This window comes from Apteryx mantelli, chromosome 2 (genome assembly GCF_036417845.1).
Source record: "Apteryx mantelli isolate bAptMan1 chromosome 2, bAptMan1.hap1, whole genome shotgun sequence".
NCBI classification, from domain to species: Eukaryota; Metazoa; Chordata; class Aves; order Apterygiformes; family Apterygidae; genus Apteryx; species Apteryx mantelli.
The window spans coordinates 91,987,405-92,007,903 of record NC_089979.1 but is presented as its reverse complement, the minus strand read 5'-3'; the positions used below and the strand labels follow the sequence as shown (position 1 = coordinate 92,007,903).

Genomic DNA, 20,499 nt, shown 5'->3' with positions numbered 1-20,499 from the left:
ATTGCTGGGTTGCCCAGAAACCTTTAGGAAAACAAAGAGAAGGGAAGGATAAATGGTTAATAATTTTAAGCAGTGTAAAATAAAATAAAAATATACCTGTCTGGACAATTTTTGATAATCTTAAAAAATTTTCAGTTTAAAAATGCCTCTTATTATTCTAAACACATTGAAGCTTTCAGCATGTCCATACTAAAAGGAGAAAGTATATGTTTTGTTAAACTGAAGGCATTTAATATCAGCAGACTGCTTTTTCTTGTACTACTCCCTTCTTACGAGGCTGATTGCATGACATATGTTAAAGTTGGTAAAAGTTAGGGTCTTCCTGAAATGTCCATTATTGTAATAGAAATTCTACATGTTAGATAAATGTCATATTAAGTTACAAAACTGTAAAATATTTCCATAATGGATTTGAATTGTGAAATGAATTCTGCCAAAGCCTGAGAGTAAATAAAAAAATCTTCCATTGCTTAAGGGCACTTTGCATCTTTTTTTTTTTTCCATGCCCCAAGTTTGGGCCTTGTAAAACTTTGATGAAGTCTATGTCACAGCGCGTGCTTCCAGTCTGATTTCTGTTGGATCTGGAATTGTACTTGAGTGGCCAAATAGGTAAGGGGAAGCCCAACAACAGCCTTGTAGGGGTGATGTACTATGCTTATTTTGTCTCTTAAACCTGTACTCCAGCAGGACAAGATGCCTATTGTTTCTTTACCTCTGTGTCCTCTTGTAACAGAATGAATATTACTGTAGGTTAGACTTCCTGTGGAAGAACAAGTTCAAAAAAGAGCGGGAGGAGATTGAAACCATGGAGAATCTAAATCGGGTGCTGCTGGAGAACGTGCTTCCGGCCCACGTAGCTGAACACTTCTTGGCAAGAAATCTAAAGAACGAGGTCAGCCAACTCTATGTATCCTCTGCTTTGTAGGAAAGCTGCATGTCCTGGAAATACCTCTTAGTGCTAGTTTGAGCAGTGGGCCCATACAGTGAGATTATAGTTTTACATTCGTTTTCATTCCCCCTTACCTACATGAAAGGCTTGCTTTACAGCACTGAATGCACCTTAGCAGCTTGAAGACAAAAATGTGAAATTATTTTAAGTGTTAATGCACATTGCCTTTGGGAGGAGGGAAAAAGGGGGAGAAGAAGAAGAAGGGGACGGTTGACTGAACATGGATTTAAATTTAAATCATATGCATCCAGATGATACTTTTTCCTTGGTGACCACACTGGAGCTACATCCAGGTTCTGAATTTGCTTTTGGTGACTGGAGACCTCGCTTGCTGAAGGAAAATTAGCCTGTTCCCTGAAACAGAGGCTATGTTAATTCTGAGAATAGGTTCCCCAACACTGAAATATCTGTTTGCTCTCTGCTTCTGGACCTATTCTGAGCACCAGAGAAGTCAACCGGGAGACTCCTGTTGGCTTTGGTGGAAAGTAGATCTGCTCTTAATATCACTTTATAGTTTAATAAGGCAAAGAAGAATGGAAAAAAAAAATGTAGAGAGAGGGGCAGTTTCTACAGATCTTAAATGGAGTAGTTTGAGTTACTTGTGTGTATAGAGCAATTGTTCAAATTGTTCAAAACTGACAAAAGAGGGGAAAGGGCAGCTTTAGGGATTCATTTTTGAGCGCCTGAATTGAAAGGGGCAGTGTTTTCCCTTTCACTTTGGTTTGCATTAAGCAGTACTATAAAGTCCTTTATATCAATACTTTAGTACTACCTGCAAATATTTATTTGGTAGCTAATGTCTAATAAAAACTGCTGTGGGGTTCCTGTGAATCCAGCAAAGGCATTGGCTGAAAGCCAGGTTTGCCCCGCTCCAATTATCATTCCAAACATTAAACACAGCAAACCATTAAGAGACCGATTTCTCATTTATGTGCTGTTGCATCGCAGCTCCCCAGCAGAGTAGCACCATCTGTTCACCATTGTATTGGCAGCTGAATTTATATGCTCACCTCTCTAGATTCTGAGGTTGGAATGAGCTTTAGTAAATTTACTGAAGATCAGAATTTGCAATGTGCTGAGCTCTCCAATCTATCATGTCAGCCGAAATAAGAATGATTTGGTATGATTTTGGTGGCATTCCTTTTTTAAAAAAAAGCTTGAGTTGTTTCTTTTTTTGTTTATCTTTAAACACAGTTTTCAAAGAGGCAAGGATCTTTTAATCCTTGGAAATGTTCAGGAATATGAACATCTGTCATGTCTTCAGATTTGTTTCAATGTCAGTAAGGATGTGCTGAGTCTTTAAAAACATTCTGCATGTGTGTATGTGGCTTCACGGAAAATTATGTTAAAACAGGGCAGATGAAACCTCTGTTTTCTCTCTGTGAATATTTTAGATGAATCAGATACTGAATTGAAATTTGTGTGTCTGTCTCTTTCTTAGTAGGAAACATTCATGTTGATATGATTTTACATGTATTCCATGTCTGCTAAATTTAATTTAATGGATGAACAGTCTGTTTCAGAATACTGCTTTTCTTAGAATTTTATGCATGCATGCAACTGTATGAAAGAAAGGGAAGAAAAAGTATGATGCTGAAGTATTGGCAGGAGGAATGAAAGGGGAAAAAATGGGTGGATGAATGCTAAGTGAGAGTAGTGGGACTATACTTTTTAAAGACCAAGGTTCTTTTCATAGCAGGACACATCACTGACTAATGCTGATATGGTAGAAGCAAAATCGCTTCAGACCAAGTGGTCATAAAGTTTTTTTTGCTTTATTAGACCCACCAGAATTGTGTTTCTGCTTGTAATCTGCATGCTGGGTACCACACTAGTCGAGAGAGATAAAAATAACAAAAATTAAATGAAAAACAGGAAACAGGGCCAGGATTAAATATGTTCTCTTCACCTGGCTTGCACACCCTTTTCCTATATGTTGTTAGCATCCAGATCTTCTGTTACTGAAGAGCTGTCAGGAACATTTGTGCTGCGAGCTGACTTGCAGGCACATTCCTACAAGAGGAATCCTGCTGCATTAGCTGCGGGAACCAGCACTTATCTAGAGCAGAAATTCTGCCCCAGAGTAGTGGGACCAGTTTCCCTCCTGCATGCCCAGGAGGTCTGCAGCCACTGGAGAAGAAGAGGACATAGGAGACAGTAAGGAGAGCCAACCAGCAGAGATTCAGATGTTATGAAAGGAAAAAAAAGGGGACTGACTGCAGAAGGGAGGATGATTTTATTTTTGGTGAAAGAAGTGGTGCCATTCCTTCCTCCACCATCTCTCACCAGCATCTCTCTGATCTTTAGTGAGTGAATCCCATCTCCCTATCCTTTGCTGGTACTGGAAAAGAACACAGCTGCCCTCCAAGGCTGGTGGAAATGGAAATGCAAACTTGTTCAACAGGTTTTATTCTAAATTGAAAAAGAGAAGAGAGGTGGAACACAGGGAAATTGTTGTTGTTGTATTTAACTTTCAGATTAAACATTTTTGAGAGTATTGTTTCAAAAGAAGTAGTCACAAGAAAATTAAGACAACTGATTGCTGCAGGCTTTATTATATGAACGATCAAAATAAATTAACTAGCTGGGAATGCTCATCTAGCTATAAACGGCACCATTTATTTTTTCTATGCTGGTACTACGCTACACAGCATTAGTAGGGATGGATATTGCCCCAGTGTTAAAGAGGAAGGGAGATGTGGACACAGTTGTTAGCTTCAGCTCACGACAGGTGTTCACATCCAAATTTGTTGATTTATTTTTGAGGTGGAAGAAAGGAGGGAGTAATAACACCAGTCTATAGAGAAGGGAACTTTGTACCTGGAAGTGTAGCAGTCAGGCACACATCCCTTTCCCATAGGTTGTTTGGCCCCTACTGGATGGACAGCCAATGGCATGAAGAATAGTGATCCTCCCTGTGCAAGAACAATAGTTTTATTTGGACCTCTGCTCCTGTCTCTTGCTTAGTCTTACTCTCTCCCTTATGACGGTGCATGGTGCCAGTTGCCATGATTTCTTCTGGGCAACGTTTCCGCTATGAGGGAAGACAACAAACACCCTTCCTAATAGCTAATGCCACCTGGGCTCCGTGTTTGCTGTCTGTAGGACAGATGGCACTTCTGCGAATCCATCAGCAGCCCCGTCAGGTTAACTATGGGGCTTGGGCAGTATCTGGTGCTAGATACTTCAGTAGAGGTTCAAGGACAACTGATGTTTCTATTCACCCTTTGTACTTTTGCCCATAAATTTAAAGGCGTATTTAACTTCTGGAAATGCTTTTTATAGAATTCCTAGCTACTCATTTTTCTGGTAATACACATAGTTATTCAGGGTTTTAACCTGTTAAGCTCTCATCTTGAATGTTGTTGAACAGCACTGAGTCACAGAAGCTTTGTATATTCTTATATAAATGTATTTCCTTATTCTACTTTTAAATGTCCCATTTATCTTCTGGCTCCTGTATTATGAGTGCCTCTTTCTACCATCTCTGCTTCATGTTATTCAATAATATGTATACCTTTATCACATCTCTGCAGCACTGCATAAATAGGTCTCCTTTTCCTGTCAAGGTTCAGTTATAGCACCTAACAGACCTGTAGTCTTAACTTGAATTTATATTCTGAAATATACCTTTACCTGGATAGAATATTTATTAGTGTTAAATTCCATGTGCTATTTCAGATATGGCACTGCCCCAGTATTACCGCTGTGCCTAGATTTTGTCTTTTTCATGAACTTTACAACCAGTATCTCATCAGTAAGGTAATTCTGTCATGTTTTCCATTCACAGGGTGCAAAATCAGGAGAATTCAAAAAAGTAAATAAAACAGAAAGCTGCCATCTAATGTTTATGTGGTGAATTAAAGCAACATTTTATTACCGATTAACAGAATCTAGGACAATAGCATTGTGTACTGATATTAATGATAGCATTACTGTTAATTTGGCATCCTACTGGATTTTTCAAGGTAGTAGGAAGATGAACAAAAAAATTTTTTGAAAGGATATATCATCACAGATGTATGCAACTTGATTATTTTGTCAGCTCGAGTTTCAAAAATGTGTAATAATGCATGTTTTGAGTATTAATTATCTAGATTCTGCTGTAAATACTCTAAATTCTCCTTCTATTCTTTTATACAACAAATTGAATTTCTCCTTCCATATTAATTCCATATTTTTGTGCAGTTCCTCACCTCTTTTTGTAATCAGCACCATGTGCAGCCTGAATTCCTTAACCCAAAACCGAAATCAAGTTATAGTGAAGGTGACGAGAAAATAGAAGGAAAATTGAGATAACCACAGAGCATAATCTCTGTGCCTATTCTGCTAATGTGGCTGTGAAGAGCAGTCAGCATGTCAAACCTTAACTTTTGAGTGTATTTATACCACAAACGTTGCTGTAGCTTCAGTGTAGACATACCTGAGGTCATTTTGAAATTGGTAGATGTGAAGCAAAACGCAGGCTGCAAAAGCTAAATATTTGAGGAGCAAGTCCATGCAGAGCCCCTTGTTCTTGCAGCTAGGTTTCTACTGCTCCACTTAACTAATTTCAAGCTAGCTCAAGAATGTCTGCACCAAGCGTTGGGAAGGCAGCGGCCAGTGTATAACAGTGTGGTATTGCAGAGAGTGGACCTGGTTTTAAGTGTGGGAGACTGGAGCAAAAAGAGATCATTTTGGGCCTGAGCTCCTGACTGCTTAGAGTCAGAGTCATCCTATATAGTTTCAAGCACTCCTCTTGAGTACCTACATTAGGAAAAATGACTTCTTCAGCCATTTTCTATAACTGATTGAGAGAGAAAAACACTTTCTGAGATGATTTGCCTATCTGGTGTTAAAATGACCTTCCAGATGTGCCTGCCTGTTGCACTGAAAATGCAGAATGCATAAGATGACTCTGCTGTCAAATGAAATACTTTAATCAGGTGCTTAAACCCCTTAAATTGAGTTGATGGCAGCCAGCCAGAGGGTTCACTTCTCCACGCTGTTTGATTATTTTGTTTTACAGATTAAATTAATTTTTAAAAATAGACTTGAAAAATACACCACAGTAGGCAATATAAAAAATTAACCAGGTGTTTATGGAGATGGATCAAATAGGTGGCAGAAAAACAATATCACAGTGTTGGTCCTTTATGAAAAACCCTCTAGGAAAGAGGACGCTGGAGAGTCAGAAGTTCTTCGAAGTTTAGTGGTGATCCGATAGTGAACTCCTTGGCTTTTTCAGGCTTGTGGGTTGCTCACCCATTTTGTTTAGCAACTTTTCATTTGCGTAAGCAGGCCGCTTTAAAATGGTGCTGATTTTGTATACATGGCTGTAAGCTGGATATCAGATACAAGCGGGCATGTCAACCAGTTCAGCTTTAAGAATATAAGGAGCAGTGGTGAATTGCAACAATATATTCTATCCCCACTGCACAGAAGCACATTAGAGCTTCAATGATACGCTGCTTATATAATCCTTTAGAAAATAAAGGGAAGAAAAATCTAGTAGTAAGTCATCTAGCTCCTCTAACTGCCTCTATTCCTCCCTGTCTGCCATTATTTTCATGTTTGCACAGAAACTTCCCACACACCTGATCTGAGAAGGAAGTGGCTTAGTCAGCAGAGTAGAGAAGAGGCAGTCAAGAGTTTTCCCATAGTTCTGCTATTTTTCAGTTAGGTATCACCGACAGAGATTTGCTATGTCTCTACACATGCTTTATGAATTATACCTTAAAAAGAGAAAAACGTTGTGCAAATTAAACTACAAGAAAAGCTTGGATAAATAGAAAGGGAAACAATATCTGATTCTTCCTGAAATCACAGACCAAATCCTGTTCACTTTATTCACAAGTATTGAAATCCATGCTCTACTCAGATGAATACAGAATTTGACTTTACAATAGCCAACAGCATCTTTTATTTCTGTAGTTGACTTTATGTAGGGATATCAATACCTTTTTTAAAGTATTATTGTTAAAAGTATTCTTTGTTTCCTCTGTTTCAGGACATAGATTTGTCTTGAGAGGAAGGATATTCTAATGATAAAGGTTTGCCAAATTTTTGGTTCAGGCAATTTCTTTCCCTTTGCCTCAGCCCCTTGTTATGAAAAAGACATGACAATTATTTTGTCCTGTTAGGCATCTTGTCATTTTAGATTAGAAACTATCAGGATTGTGTCGTATTATGCATTTGCTGTGCATTGGGGTTGTGATTTTGCTTCAGTTGTCTAGTCATTACAATAACACAAATAACTAATAACAATTTAGAGATTGTTTTGCAAAATATAGTCCCAGCTGTGCAAACCAGACCAAGTTGTCTACACGGAAAGCTTCAGAAATAGACCCTATCTAATAAATTAGTAAAATATTTTATGTCCATTGAGCTAATGTCAAGGAGAAAAAAGAGGTAACTAAATCACTGCAAGTATTTTCAATTCTTTATGTTGAGTCTGTCTAACAAGTAGGTTTATATGCTATTCAAAAGCCAATAAATGCAACTAAATGCAAAAAACACCACAGCACAGTCTTAGGGCTTTCCATCTACTGCACGACCTCCCTTTTAAGAGCCAGGACATTGCGTTATAAAGGAGACTTTTATTTAGAGCTGGGTATGGTGGATGTTTTACTTTATTCCTTTTTTCTTTTGGACAGGATCTATACCATCAGTCATATGACTGTGTCTGTGTCATGTTTGCCTCTATTCCGGATTTCAAAGAATTTTACACAGAATCTGATGTAAATAAGGAAGGCTTGGAATGTCTCAGGCTGCTAAATGAGATCATTGCTGACTTTGATGATGTATGTACTTCTAACAACAATCAACATATGGTTTCAATCTTAATAACCCAGGGTATGCAACAGTGAGCATGGCTTGACAACAGTCTTCAAAGGGCTGTCAGAAAAGAGGGTTCATGGGCCTAGTCGTGTGGAAATTGCTTATAGGGAGTTTTAAAGGAAAAAGGGACTTATGTGAGATAAATCAGATACCGATCTGAGATCATACTCAATTGCTTTTAATTCTCTACAATGAGAATCCTATGCATATATCCAACAGAGAAATTTGGCCCTTTAGCTACATTCATGAGACAGTCACGTTATACATCATATATTAACTATAGTTTCCAAAGACTAGTGCCTGAAGTCAGGTACCTAAATCTACATCCCTTAAAATTTTACAGCTTTGTGTCATACCTGATCTGTGTTGCTCTGATTGTACAGCACATTGATCAGTTGGTATATGAGCAACGCATAGAAATGGATAGGTTTTCATGTCCCATTCTCTGAAGTTACAAGCAAGTACAGAGTGTATGACTACTGATGGACTGTAGAAAAGGCAACGCTAATGGTCTCATTGAGAACAGGATTTGTCTTGAAGAAAATTATTAGTGATGAAGATATCAGAAAAAGGCATTAAGATCATGTTACGGCTCAGCACAGGCTGGATTTACAGGTCTGCAGCCATAGGAGGAATTTTAGCAGAAAGAAAACCCATTTGGACGACTTTGAATTGTTCAAAGCAACATGGGGCACGAACAAGAATCCTTACAGTTCCATTGCCATTGGTTAGATGCTTACTTTCAGAAAGCTGCATAAAGCTTAGCTATTGGCTCACATGGTGACTCAGTTCCAATCTCAAATGAGTGTGCAAAGCCCATTGGTTTTAAAGAGCTCTATGTACAATAAGGGGGGATTTAATCTCATTACTATAAATTTAGTTCCTTTATAATAAAAAGGTATTTTAACAGACATGAATGCCCTTTCCTTGTGGGCTATATCCATAGTTTTATCCATCCTGAAGTCCTTCATCCCCTATATATTTGTGAAGACATTTGAGGTCTAGTAAAAGACTGTTAGAAGAACTGATGCTCTGACTGTTAGAAGAACTGATGCTCTGAATGCTGTTAGAGTACCAAGCTACAAAAGTCTGCTGATCTGAATAATAGAATAACCATTCTTGTTTTACAGTTATTGTCTAAGCCAAAGTTCAGTGGAGTTGAAAAGATAAAGACCATTGGAAGCACTTACATGGCAGCAACAGGACTGAGTGCTACATCCAACCAAGAACAGTGTCAGGTACAGGAAAAGGTTCCTGCTCCATAAAAATCATGTTGAAGTGAAGCCTGAAATTCTGCTCATTAAACTAAAGCAAACTGCAGGATATGCATAACATTGTGACCTAGTCTTTTGTTATTAATATAGATTGTGTTATACTGGACAAGTGTTTACTTTTGTTCAGTAGTCTCTGTGAATTATTTTTCTTCATGCTGCAGATCAAAAATGCCACCTTTGTATTTGCTAAGTCTAAATATGGCCTTTTACTCTAAATACAATACTGTATGCCACTGCTACATGTTGCAGCAGAAGTAATTGGGTTTACAGAGTCTATGAAAGACTGCAGGACTGCTATTTTTTGATGTAAGTTGGGAGGACAGTGTAGCCATATCAGCTGTATGCTTACAGAAGTAAGGCTCAGCATGGAAAGCAGGTTCCTTTCTCTCTGGTTTATTTTATAGGGTAAGACTGGGAACTGTAGCTGGTAGAAATGAAGTTCAGAGAAGTAATTCGTGGTTTTTAAGCAAAAGCCATCATCTTCAGAGTACTACAGGTTAGCAACAGAGAGACAGCAATTATGAATCAACACATTCTCTGCGAAGGATTAATGTGCTCCTGCCAAACTCATGTTCCTTCTAGGCAGAAGCAATTAACACCTGAGCTATAGGCCTTACGAATCCAGGGAACACAAAGGAATAATTTAAATTAGCTCTGACATTTGATACAGGGAGGTGAAGGGAATGAAGGAAATACTGCACTGTAGATTGGAGATGAGAAGACATAGAGGAGCTCTCAACCACAACTAAATGAAATTTATCTTTTGAGTTATTTCCAGAAACTGAGACTCAAGAGACCCAAGTTTTAGTGTTCCTTTGGTGGTTTTTGAATAGAAGTCCACCAAAACTTAGAGACTGGCTGCTCAAAGATCCATGGATACAACAAATGTGTATATTTGGCAGCCTCTAGTCTGTTTCTCCAGCCCAACCTGGGCAAGGTTGCAGCCCACGTAGGCATGCTTGAACTCACTTGAAACTGTGTGAGCTACTAAGAGTATAAATATTACCCTACAGGGCTCAGCCTAGGCATTAATACCTGCTCAAACCCTGAGTAAATAGCCAAGTAGCTAATGACACTGAACTCCATAGTTATGCTATCAGGACCAGCACTAGCTAAGGCAAGAGGCAGTGCTGACACATGCTTTACAGCTATTCGACATTTTCTGTGCACCTTAAGGCTTCTGGCCTGCAGCTGAGGTCAGCTGTGGTGCGCTTGCTAGAATTTCCTGATTGCGCTTGCCACAAAAATGTAATTTCATCCCCTTGCATTTGGAGGTCTTACTGAAAAGGAGCATGTGAGAAACAGGTTCAGTTATTCAGGCAGGTGATAATCTGTGCATTCAGTTAATTGTATTTTCTATACTCTGCTATGCCCAGTACTTTGTGATCTCCATTCCATCAGCTAAGAACACAATATTATTGGACCTATTATTAGTACATATATACAATCTGTTTGTACAGACAGCTGCTTACCAAGTTGTTAAACACCAAAATATTAGAAGAATGGCAAAGCAAAAATCCTTCTTTAAAAGTCATTCACATGAGCAGTACTCCATGAATTGTAAAGAGTCTGTACTGTAGGAAATGACAGTAGATCATTTGTATTTATAAAAAAAGATATAAATTGGGTTTTAGATTTTCATCAATTTGTTCAAGAATATATGTCCAAATAGAAACCGTAAGTCATCTGGCCATATAAATTTACCTGTTTTAGCACATGTATTAGTATAATATCCAGCCAGCCAGAAGGAAGAGAGAGTCTAAACCATGCTTGCTGTTTGTCTTGATCGACGCTCATTTCAGCTCAGTGACTTCTGTTCTGGAGAGAGGAGGAAATCCTGTTCACTGCGCGTCGATCTCCTGGCCAGCACCCCAGTGCTCACTACCCATGTCCGCCCTTATGCTCTCCACTCAGACATATTCTTTGTCAGTGAATGTTACTTATTTGTAAACTGGGTATTACAGAAACTATAATGAAGTTTAAGGAAACCATACTTATGAAGTGCTTTGTGGAAATGCAGATAAGTAGCACATTTTGGATCTATAATCTCCGGACAGAGTGATCTTAAGTAAAATGCATCATGGTCTATTGGCCTTCACTTGAGCTAACTGAAGCTGGGCAGGGCACCATCTTCTGCATTATGTTTCTGCTGCAGTCTGCTGGCTTTATGATATCCCTAAGGGTTTAAGTGCTTTAAGTGTTCAACATATTTAGCCTGTGTTCTCACAGCAACTAACACTAAAGAAAACATTTTTATTCTGTTTGTTTGGCTGTTTAAATTCAGGAACCTGAACGACAGTATATGCACATAGGAACCATGGTGGAGTTTGCATTTGCCTTAGTTGCGAAACTGGATGTCATAAACAAGCATTCATTCAATGATTTCAAGTTACGAGTGGGTATGTATCATAGGATTTGTATGAGAATATTGTGGAGGAGAGGGAAAATTCAGGGTGAAATACTAGCTGATTAACATGTTAGTAGAACTGACCAAAAGGGCCATGAAAGTAAATAGCACTATCTTTACCATGTTTAAAGGCAATCTAAACGGTATTGGTTGACCATAGCTGCTGTTGCAGCAAGAAGTGTTTCAAGTCAGGCACTCAAAAAATGGTAGTATGCCTAAGTTAATAATACTTGGAAAATATGGTCCCATGAGTCTGAATGGTTTTATGGTAACTCTACAACAATTATTCTCGAGATTGTTAACCATGTTAATTTTTTAAGTTCTTCAGTATCAAAGGAGACAGAAAGACTCTAGATGGGTTTACAAAATCACATGAATGACTTTGGAGAACAAGACCTAGAAACAGCCAGTGAGGTCAGGGTTTGAAATATTTTAGATGTACTAAACTCAACCAAGCATACAAAAATTCCCCCTTTCTTTCCCAGTGTTAAACCAAGGAGTGCATTTCTCTTATTTATTGTGCCGTGGTTATTGACAAATAAGAGCAAAGATTACTAGCTGTTTATATTTGTTAGAGGTATCACTTATATTTCAGCTTCTAATAGCTTCTCCTTGTGCATTATGGTATTTATGAAAGTACATTACTGCAGCAAGCCACTGAAAGGATGATGAAATAAATTAATTCAGAGCTGGTCAAGAACCATGTGTTCCAAAATGTTTATTTCCTTGTAATATTACACAATAGATTTACAATGCAATATGTAACTTGGAAACTGCAAAATGAAAGCAGTAAATAAATACTGGAAACCTATAAATCTTGTAAATATCTCTGAAATATTTGAGTGCCAACTGAAGTGCAGTTATTCTCCTTTCCTGTCCTTTTCTTGCTGGGCAGCTTGCTTCTCTTTTCGACTGCTCTCATATTTATTTCACAGTGCCACCCACCGGCAAAGTGTGCTATTTGCCGATCCTTAAATATTTATCTGCTCCTTAAAGCACTGGTAGTAGTCTCTGTATTCTTTGCCACAGCTTAAAAAAAGACAAAGCAAATCTAAAGTGTGTCTCCTTCTTGAAGGGTTACAGAAGTTGGTGAGTTTATAAAAAACATGTAGAGATACCATATTCCTGTAAAGAGTAAAAATTATCTTCTTGCTCTCTTCTTGATGATACCTGTCACATACTTGCAAACATACTTTTTTCAGCAGTGTCAGTACAGATAAAGAGTTGCTGACTGCCAGAGCTAAATGCACAAATTCATTATAGCCACACCAACGCTTTTAAAGCAGGGCTCATAAGGCAAACTTTCATTTTCTAGGGGAAAAAAAATATACCTACTTGTGATTTCAAAGTGTTTGCTGTAGGTACCATAGAAATTAGACGTCTTTGATTAATGAAGCAAGGAAATGGAAAAAATGAAAAAAAAAATTAAAACACATGGTGTCAGAAGTTGCTCATGTTGCATTAAACACCAATGCAGCTTGGTTGCAAATTGGTTTCCTACTTTTTTTGTGTACTCCAGTGATATCATAGTGGGGAATGACCAGGAAGATGCCAGTTAAGGATGGTTCTGTTGGTTTAGCCTCCTGCTTCCTTTCCCTAGTAGCAGAGTACCAATCTCTCCCTTTTCAAATGTAACATGGGATGCAAACTGACCACAGGATAAAAGATGCCCCGAGTCTAATGAGGGGCTATAGTATGCCATTTTTTTCACTCTTACAGTCTGCACTTCAGAGCTAGCAATGCATTGCTCTTACTCCATGCTTAAGCAAGAGATATAATATATATATTGATTACACTAAACAGACTAGGACTGTTCTTTAGGCAATCCATCCTTCAGAACGAGGCCTCAAACCCTTCCAGTTCATTCACATTAGTTTATTCTATATTTGAGAAGTGAAGAATGCTGTCAAAGTCATTTGATTTGGTCATCAGTTCTTTGCAGACAGGAGAATTCCTTTTTCATTATAAATAAAAATTAAAAGAAATTCTGATTTATATGTTTTCCCAGAAGTAGCTACTCTCCCTACAGTATGTTTCTCATGCTATATAATAAAGCCAGTGGCAAGTTATTAGAATAGAAAATGGCAGAAAATATGTAACTTATTCAGGATGAGAAGGAGTTGTAAAACTAAAATTGGATGAGCTAACTTTTGTCACTTTTATAAATAACATCCTTTTACAGTAAATGGTTGATAAAATACATGTGAACAGGCCATTGGTTGCTGTGCTCGCTATTCAGCACAGGCCAAATACCATGTTCATTGACCTGATACGTTACTGCATACACTACCTGTCCTTGTTTGGTTGAGGTTTTTTTCCAACGTAAGGTTCTGATGTTTTTCAGGTATTAATCATGGACCTGTAATAGCTGGAGTAATTGGAGCTCAAAAACCACAATATGATATCTGGGGAAATACAGTAAACGTGGCCAGCAGGATGGACAGTACTGGTATCTTAGATAAAATACAGGTAGTCTTGCTTTTGTGCTAATTTATCTTTAATTTATCTTAATCCTTTGGGTTTAGTGCTTAAAAAAATCATGTTTTTGTGCACTGAACAGATCTGTGTCATTGAAGCTGAAGATGCCCACCAAAAAAAGACCTATCACCAACTGTATATATACATTTCAAAAGAATTAGATCTTGAACAGGAAAGTAAAGAATTAAAAGAAAAAGTATAGGGAAAAACAGGAGGAGAATCCAAACTTTGTCTTAACCGTACAGAGGAATACAGTGGAGGAAATGCAGTACCAGATTAAAGGAGAATTTGAGGTGAATCACATTTGTAGTCTGTGACTTCCTAAATGCAAATTAGTAGCTACATCATCTCTGAAGGACTCTCCTAATGTTCATTATTTCTAAATAAAGGAAATGTCCATTACTGCTGTACATCAGATTAAATCCATAAGGCAATGATGAAGCTTTCATTTTATTGAAATGTACAGATTAATAATCTGTATATATTATTATCTGTATAGATTATAGATAGGCTTGTATAGAAAAGATCTTCAGTTTTCTAGCCTTCCAGTGATTTCATATTCTAGGATCACATTTTAATTATCCGTCTGTATGTTGCCTAGCACAATGAGATCCCAGTCTGTGACTGAGAGCACACAAAATCTATGATTGAGACCATTCAGAACTAAATAATGCAAAATTAGAACTTGACTCATGATTAAAACTGAAAACAGGATGAATCTCAAAGCAATCTGCAAACATTTGTCCGCACTGCAAAGAAACAGGGCCACTCTAAGACAGCTGATGCTGTTGAGCAACCCCTGACCTGGAAGACTTATGCCTAAAATAACAGAACTGCTTCAAGTTTGTTTCACTGTCAGATTTATGTGAAAAACTGGCAACAGCAGCTCTGACAGATGATGCTAGTATCTCACTATCACTTCATTCACACAGCCTTAATATTTGCAAAAAGATGGGGAAGCTTCAGTCTACTGAAATGAAAAACAGCTCTTGAAGATCAGAAAAATGCTGTATGAGGATAAATGTTGTCCCTAGTGCCATTTGTGTATCTGCAAGTCCTCTGTTTTCAATCCTAGATACAAAAATGGTTATACTCAATATAATACTTGCTGTAAGTGACTAGAATGGGCACAGAGCAATAGATTATTTGAAAGCTCAGGTGCTCCAACCTCAACTTCAGACCTTTGAAGGTCTGCTAAACATGATGGCAAAACCCTTTTAATTGCTGAGCACTGATGTTCTCATCACACTCTGAAAGAAGATTCTGTTTTGCTCTTTTATCAATGCTGTTTTTATTACTGTATTATTGCAGGTTACAGAGGAGACAAACAATGTCCTACAAACGCTGGGGTACATGAGCACTTGTAGAGGAATAATAAATGTAAAAGGAAAAGGAGAACTGAAGACATACTTTGTACATACGGAAATGACAAGGTCCCTCTCACAAGGGAACGTGGCATCCTGAAGAATGTTTGTAGGTGTCATCAATACTGTATTTTCAGGAAAGTGTCACGCACTTTTTAACTACATTTTGGCCCTTAACATGCGTGCTATTTTCTGGTATGTGGCACTTATTTTAATATGGCTGCAGAATAGTCCCATGATCCATCATTTGATATTCCTATGTTCGAGGACAGTTGTGTAGCATGCTACAGGACTGGAAGATTGTACTGCAACTTGCACTGTTATATGAAGACAAGAAAAGAGGAATAGAAATTGGAGGTAACTCATCCTGAAAGGACCAAAAAGAGATGTTAGTGGCAAATGGGAGGAAAAAAAGGCAATAAAGCTAGGGGTGCATACTATTTTCTGATGCATGATGTTTTCTGGAAAATACGGTAGCTCCCCAATAGCATCAACTAATCTGGTATTAAAATATACAGTATTTGTAAATAAATTTACTCTGTTCACACATGATTTGGATGTGATCACCAGTTGCATCTCATAGCCAGGGACACGTTAGGTGGCTTGCTGGCATCCTTTCTGGAGAGAGAACTAACAATGCTGGAACAGTTTTGTACAAACGTGTCGAATGTTTTGAAGCTATTGTCTTTTGTAAGGTTAATTCATTAAAAGTTTATACGTACTTTGTCTTACTGTTGCTGTCTCTTAGTTTTGCTTCCTTCCCATGGCTTCTCTTGCTCTCAACTTGCGCATCTCCTGCTGCTGCTGCTGCTGCTGCTGCTGCTGCTTTTCATTCAGCAGTTAGATGTTGTGGCAGGCTGTGGCCAGCTGTTTCAGTAGCCTAAGTCATTAACATCTGCTAGGCTTGCTATGGCTTTTCAGAAGTTGAATTGACATTGGTGCCTTCAGTCATGGCTGATATCTAGGCACTTTGTAGCCGTTTGCTCCCTGGGTGATGCAGAAGACTTAACCTCAAATCCATGAATGCAAGCAAAGTGGAGGATGCCAGAGCTGGTAGCAGTGTTGCTACTTTGCAACAGGCCTGCAGTGCTCAAACAGTAACTAGGAGAAGCTGTACAAGAGAAGTTTTGTTCTGTTTTTTCTGTTTTGCACTTTGACTTCCTCTTTTGCCCTTGCATGCCTTTCACTTACCTTTACAATGCTGGATTTCATGGGATGTTTAAAACAATCTAGCTTACCAAAACATAATTATGAGTGGACACAAAAATGCTAGATGCTAGATAATTAAAATCTCATTGAATTAAAAAGTATCATATTTGCAGACTTTTGTAGAGGAGGCCAGGTGAAATGTTTAAAAAGCAGGTAATTGTACTATCTATGCACCTTTGAAGGCTGCTGTAAAGATTATTTTTGCTTTGCTATTATCAGCACTTGAACTTAACATATTCTTTTAGTCGTCATAACAGCCTAACAAGAACAAAATTAATAAAATCTTCCTATTTCAAAAATAACAGAAAATGACAAGAAATTTTTCTGGCTGATATCTCATGAATATAGCTGTCAACTTATGCATTGTTAGCTCTGGTGTGTTACTGAAATGTAAAAAGAAAGGTATTCACAGGACAATCTTTCAGATTCCTCATTCATGAAACATGTATTTACATTTGTATTGCATAGTTGTCCCTTGAGAAGCAATTCTCAAAATTGTGGGTCACAAATACATGGCATCTGGCACAGTCTCGGTGAGTGTGACATGGGTCACTCATGGCAGCCAGCTGCCCACTGGCAAACTGGAATGGCAGCAAATTTCAAAATGTCAGTATTTGCAATAAAATAGACTATCTAAATTTGGATCACTTTTAGTTAGTCTGAAACCAAATGCAAGTTATTTCAGATGTTCAACATAACACATTTGACATCTCACCCAATGTTGGAAACCTTTCATCAGTAACTTTCAAAATAGGTACCAGTCCAGTAAAGTTCCCATTAAAAAAATAGGTTGTTGTCCTTATCATTTCTTCCTTAAGTTAACATAAATATTTTCCAGCTGAATTAAAGACTTTCCAAGTAGCTCACTGATCAGTAAGAAATAATTTCCCGGTCACTTCCTAAAACAAACTATCAGATAGCTATGCTTAAGACTTCTCCTAAATCCCTCCCCTCCACTTACTCTAAATTTGCCATAGGAACACACTCTTCATACAAAAAATATTATATCTCTTAGACCTTGAATGTATTCTGAGCCCTTTAAATCATATTGGTATTATCACAAGTCGAAGTAATCATTTCTAACTGTGGATGAAAATCCTTTATGTAAAATTGATTGATTATATTGTACTGTCATATCTGTGTGCAGCTTTCAGGTATAACCTGTACATTCAAGGCTGTGCTTTTCATCTGTATTCTTGCACATTTTGTGAATCTGTAGTAAACCTTCTACCTAACTCGATAGACTTGCTTCTATGATTTTTATAAAAGTTAAACAAGATTGTATTTCTGTAAGCCATAAAACATTAAAATATTTGAATGGCCATGAACTGACTGGTCCAATGAAATATAAAGAAAGATATATATATATATACCCTCCAAGAACATACTGAAAATGCCCTCGAAAATCCTTTTTATTGTTATCTCTACCTATTTAGAAACAAAATAGTTAAATCTTCCAAGTATATCTCTAACATCATAAATAATAATGTATTTAGTAATATAATCTATTTTGCTTTATTTTCAATTTTTAAGTATACTTAAAATAGATCAAAAGCCATTCAGAACACCCATGTCACACTGGTGTTCTTGCATTTTGTAGTTGCATTCAGACTCTTGTTACTATGCAGGCAAATCCTGCTAAAGAACAAGAAAGTGGTCAAAAGATGAATAGTCATGCAGTTTGGTGCCCAGGCAAAGGAAGGTTCATATCATCCTCTCTGCAGCCTTCAGTTGCTGAGTATTATTATTATTATTAATATCCCTCTAATGCCAAGAAGCAATTTCTATCCAATAAATAATTTTATCTTCCAGTGCATTTTACATCTACTGTTTATACTATTTTATTTTTCCCCTGTCTAGATTGTCCCAGAATTATTTTATCCTCTTTCTTCCTTTCCCGCAGCAATTTTATCTGCCTCAGTAACTGGTTATTTGAAAATATTTATGATTTGAAAATATTTATGACAATCACACAAATCAGCATTCTGTATGTCATATATTCTACATCATAATAAGGCTCCACTTCTACAACTTCTGTGTTGGTGCCGTAGTTAATAAGTTGCTAGCAAATCGCAAAGAATGTGAGGTCTAAAAGTAAATGGCAAGTGCAAATGTACCTAACAGGAGGCAGTAGCCAAAATATCAATACAGTGATTCACTGTAATCTGGGAAAATGAGATCCAGAGGATGACACTTGGGAAGTCTACTGGATTGCTTTCTCAAGGTCAATGCTTTGCTCCCATCCAAGGAGGGCTACCAGGGGTCAGGAAGAAAGACTGAACTTGCAGTCATTTTTGTTAACTACAAAAGCAGTCAGGATTACATTAGCATCCTATTTATCCTTTGTGAAAATCATCTTTCATGCTCTTCATGTTCATTTATGTTTCATGTATGTTGTAAAATAACTACGGACCTTCCCTGTTCCCACAGAGGTACGGATAGGGGTACAACCTGCTCATTGCTGGAGAAACAGCTGGGCATCTGAAGGCTGGGCTCTTGAAAGGCGGTGCCATTTTGTTTTCAGGACCTCATATCAGGATAAATAATAGCTATTTCAACAGAATGCTTTATATACCAGGAGATTTACTGTTAGAAGTAATGGTTAGTTTGTCCTTGGACAAGCAGTTTTCCTTTTGGTTGCACTTGTGTATGAAGGCATTTTAACTTTTCCTATTCGGCTAGCAGACTCTCCCATACTTGACCAAGATATTCGCCCTTCAGCACTTTTTACAAGTGAATCCCAAACAATTTAAGACCAGGGCTTTTGAGCTTTTTTCCCTATCCCTTCTTGTCTAAATTAGTGGAGTGACTTGAAGGAGAAAACAAACATAGAAAAGAAAGATAGGTGCCTTAAAATAAAACAAGTACTTAAAGGAGTAATTTTTTTTCCTTAAGTTCTTTAAACTTTTGTGGATTTGTCCAAAATGGTGTAGAAATTGACTGTAGCTGCTTCACCCTGAAGTTTTTTGTATATTCATTTTAAAATTATTCAAATTTCGGGGCAGGAATTACCCAGGTAAAGTTAGTTTTTAATATGTCAAAATGCATCACAATGACATTTTAATCCTGACATTTTGCAACTATGAAGGTGGGAACCCCTTTCTGTTGTAGAATGCCACTGTCCAAAACAAAGATTCTGCCAAGAACTGTATGCAAATCCCTGGTGGAATATTTTTCAAAGATAAAATGTGGCAATTGAGATGTTCTGCATGAAAATTCAGCTTTGACAGGAAGAAATGCACATGAAGTATTTTGAAAGACTGACATTCCTGGACTAGGCATTTTCACGTTTGCATTTTAAAACAGTTGTTACAAATAACAATTGTTATGTCCATTGGATGTATAGAATTTTGTATTATTCTGTTTACCAAGAGGGTTACTGAACTGAACAGTCATTTGACATAGTGAGCTGAAATATCCATTGAGCAAATGTCAGTCAGCTTATAAACAAAAACTGCAAATTATATCAACCTGTTATCATTTTATAGTATAATTGTTTTTAAGTTATTAGAATAAAAATCATTATAGTAATATATTTGAAAAGTCTGATTCTCCAGTCAAGCCGTAAAAATTGCAGCAACAAGCCAACCCAGGAGTGTTTGCAATCTGCAGACTGAGGCTTAGTCATAGAAGCTGTGCAGAGAATCATTCAAAAGAGCAGATTTATTCAAGGAAATTAAAAATTGTCCTGAGTCATTCAGGAACATAAAAAGCCCTGAAAACTGTACAAAAATTGCTGGTGATGCACAGTTGCCTCCCTCTAATCCAGAGCACCTCTAAAGAGCCTCCTTGTCTGAGACAGGCGCATGCTGTGGCTAACTCGGGGTCGAGCTGAAAGAAGCACTTGTTTGAAATGACTGCCTTGGCCTCACCAAAGCGAGGACCAACACTGTGTTCGCGGTAAGAGGACAGAATTTGAGAGTCATTTTGTTTCAGCCTCTTTTGCCAGGACAATGGGTTGCAGCAGTTGCTGGAAGAGGCCGTCTCCTCTTTGCGGCT

At 37.7% G+C, this 20,499-nt stretch overlaps 1 protein-coding gene across 1 annotated transcript in view; it reads left to right on the top strand.

Annotated features, from left to right (window-relative positions):
- ADCY2 (adenylate cyclase 2) overlaps positions 1-17,834 on the top strand; it is a 197,547-nt gene extending 179,713 nt beyond the window's left edge. Inside the window, exons 20-25 of the mRNA XM_067291033.1 lie at positions 734-892; positions 7,585-7,731; positions 8,899-9,006; positions 11,327-11,441; positions 13,794-13,918; positions 15,239-17,834. Coding sequence (XP_067147134.1) covers positions 734-892; positions 7,585-7,731; positions 8,899-9,006; positions 11,327-11,441; positions 13,794-13,918; positions 15,239-15,391 — 807 coding nt within the window. The 3' untranslated portion in view covers positions 15,392-17,834. The remainder of the gene's footprint in view (positions 1-733; positions 893-7,584; positions 7,732-8,898; positions 9,007-11,326; positions 11,442-13,793; positions 13,919-15,238) is intronic.
- Positions 17,835-20,499: the final 2,665 nt, after the last annotated feature.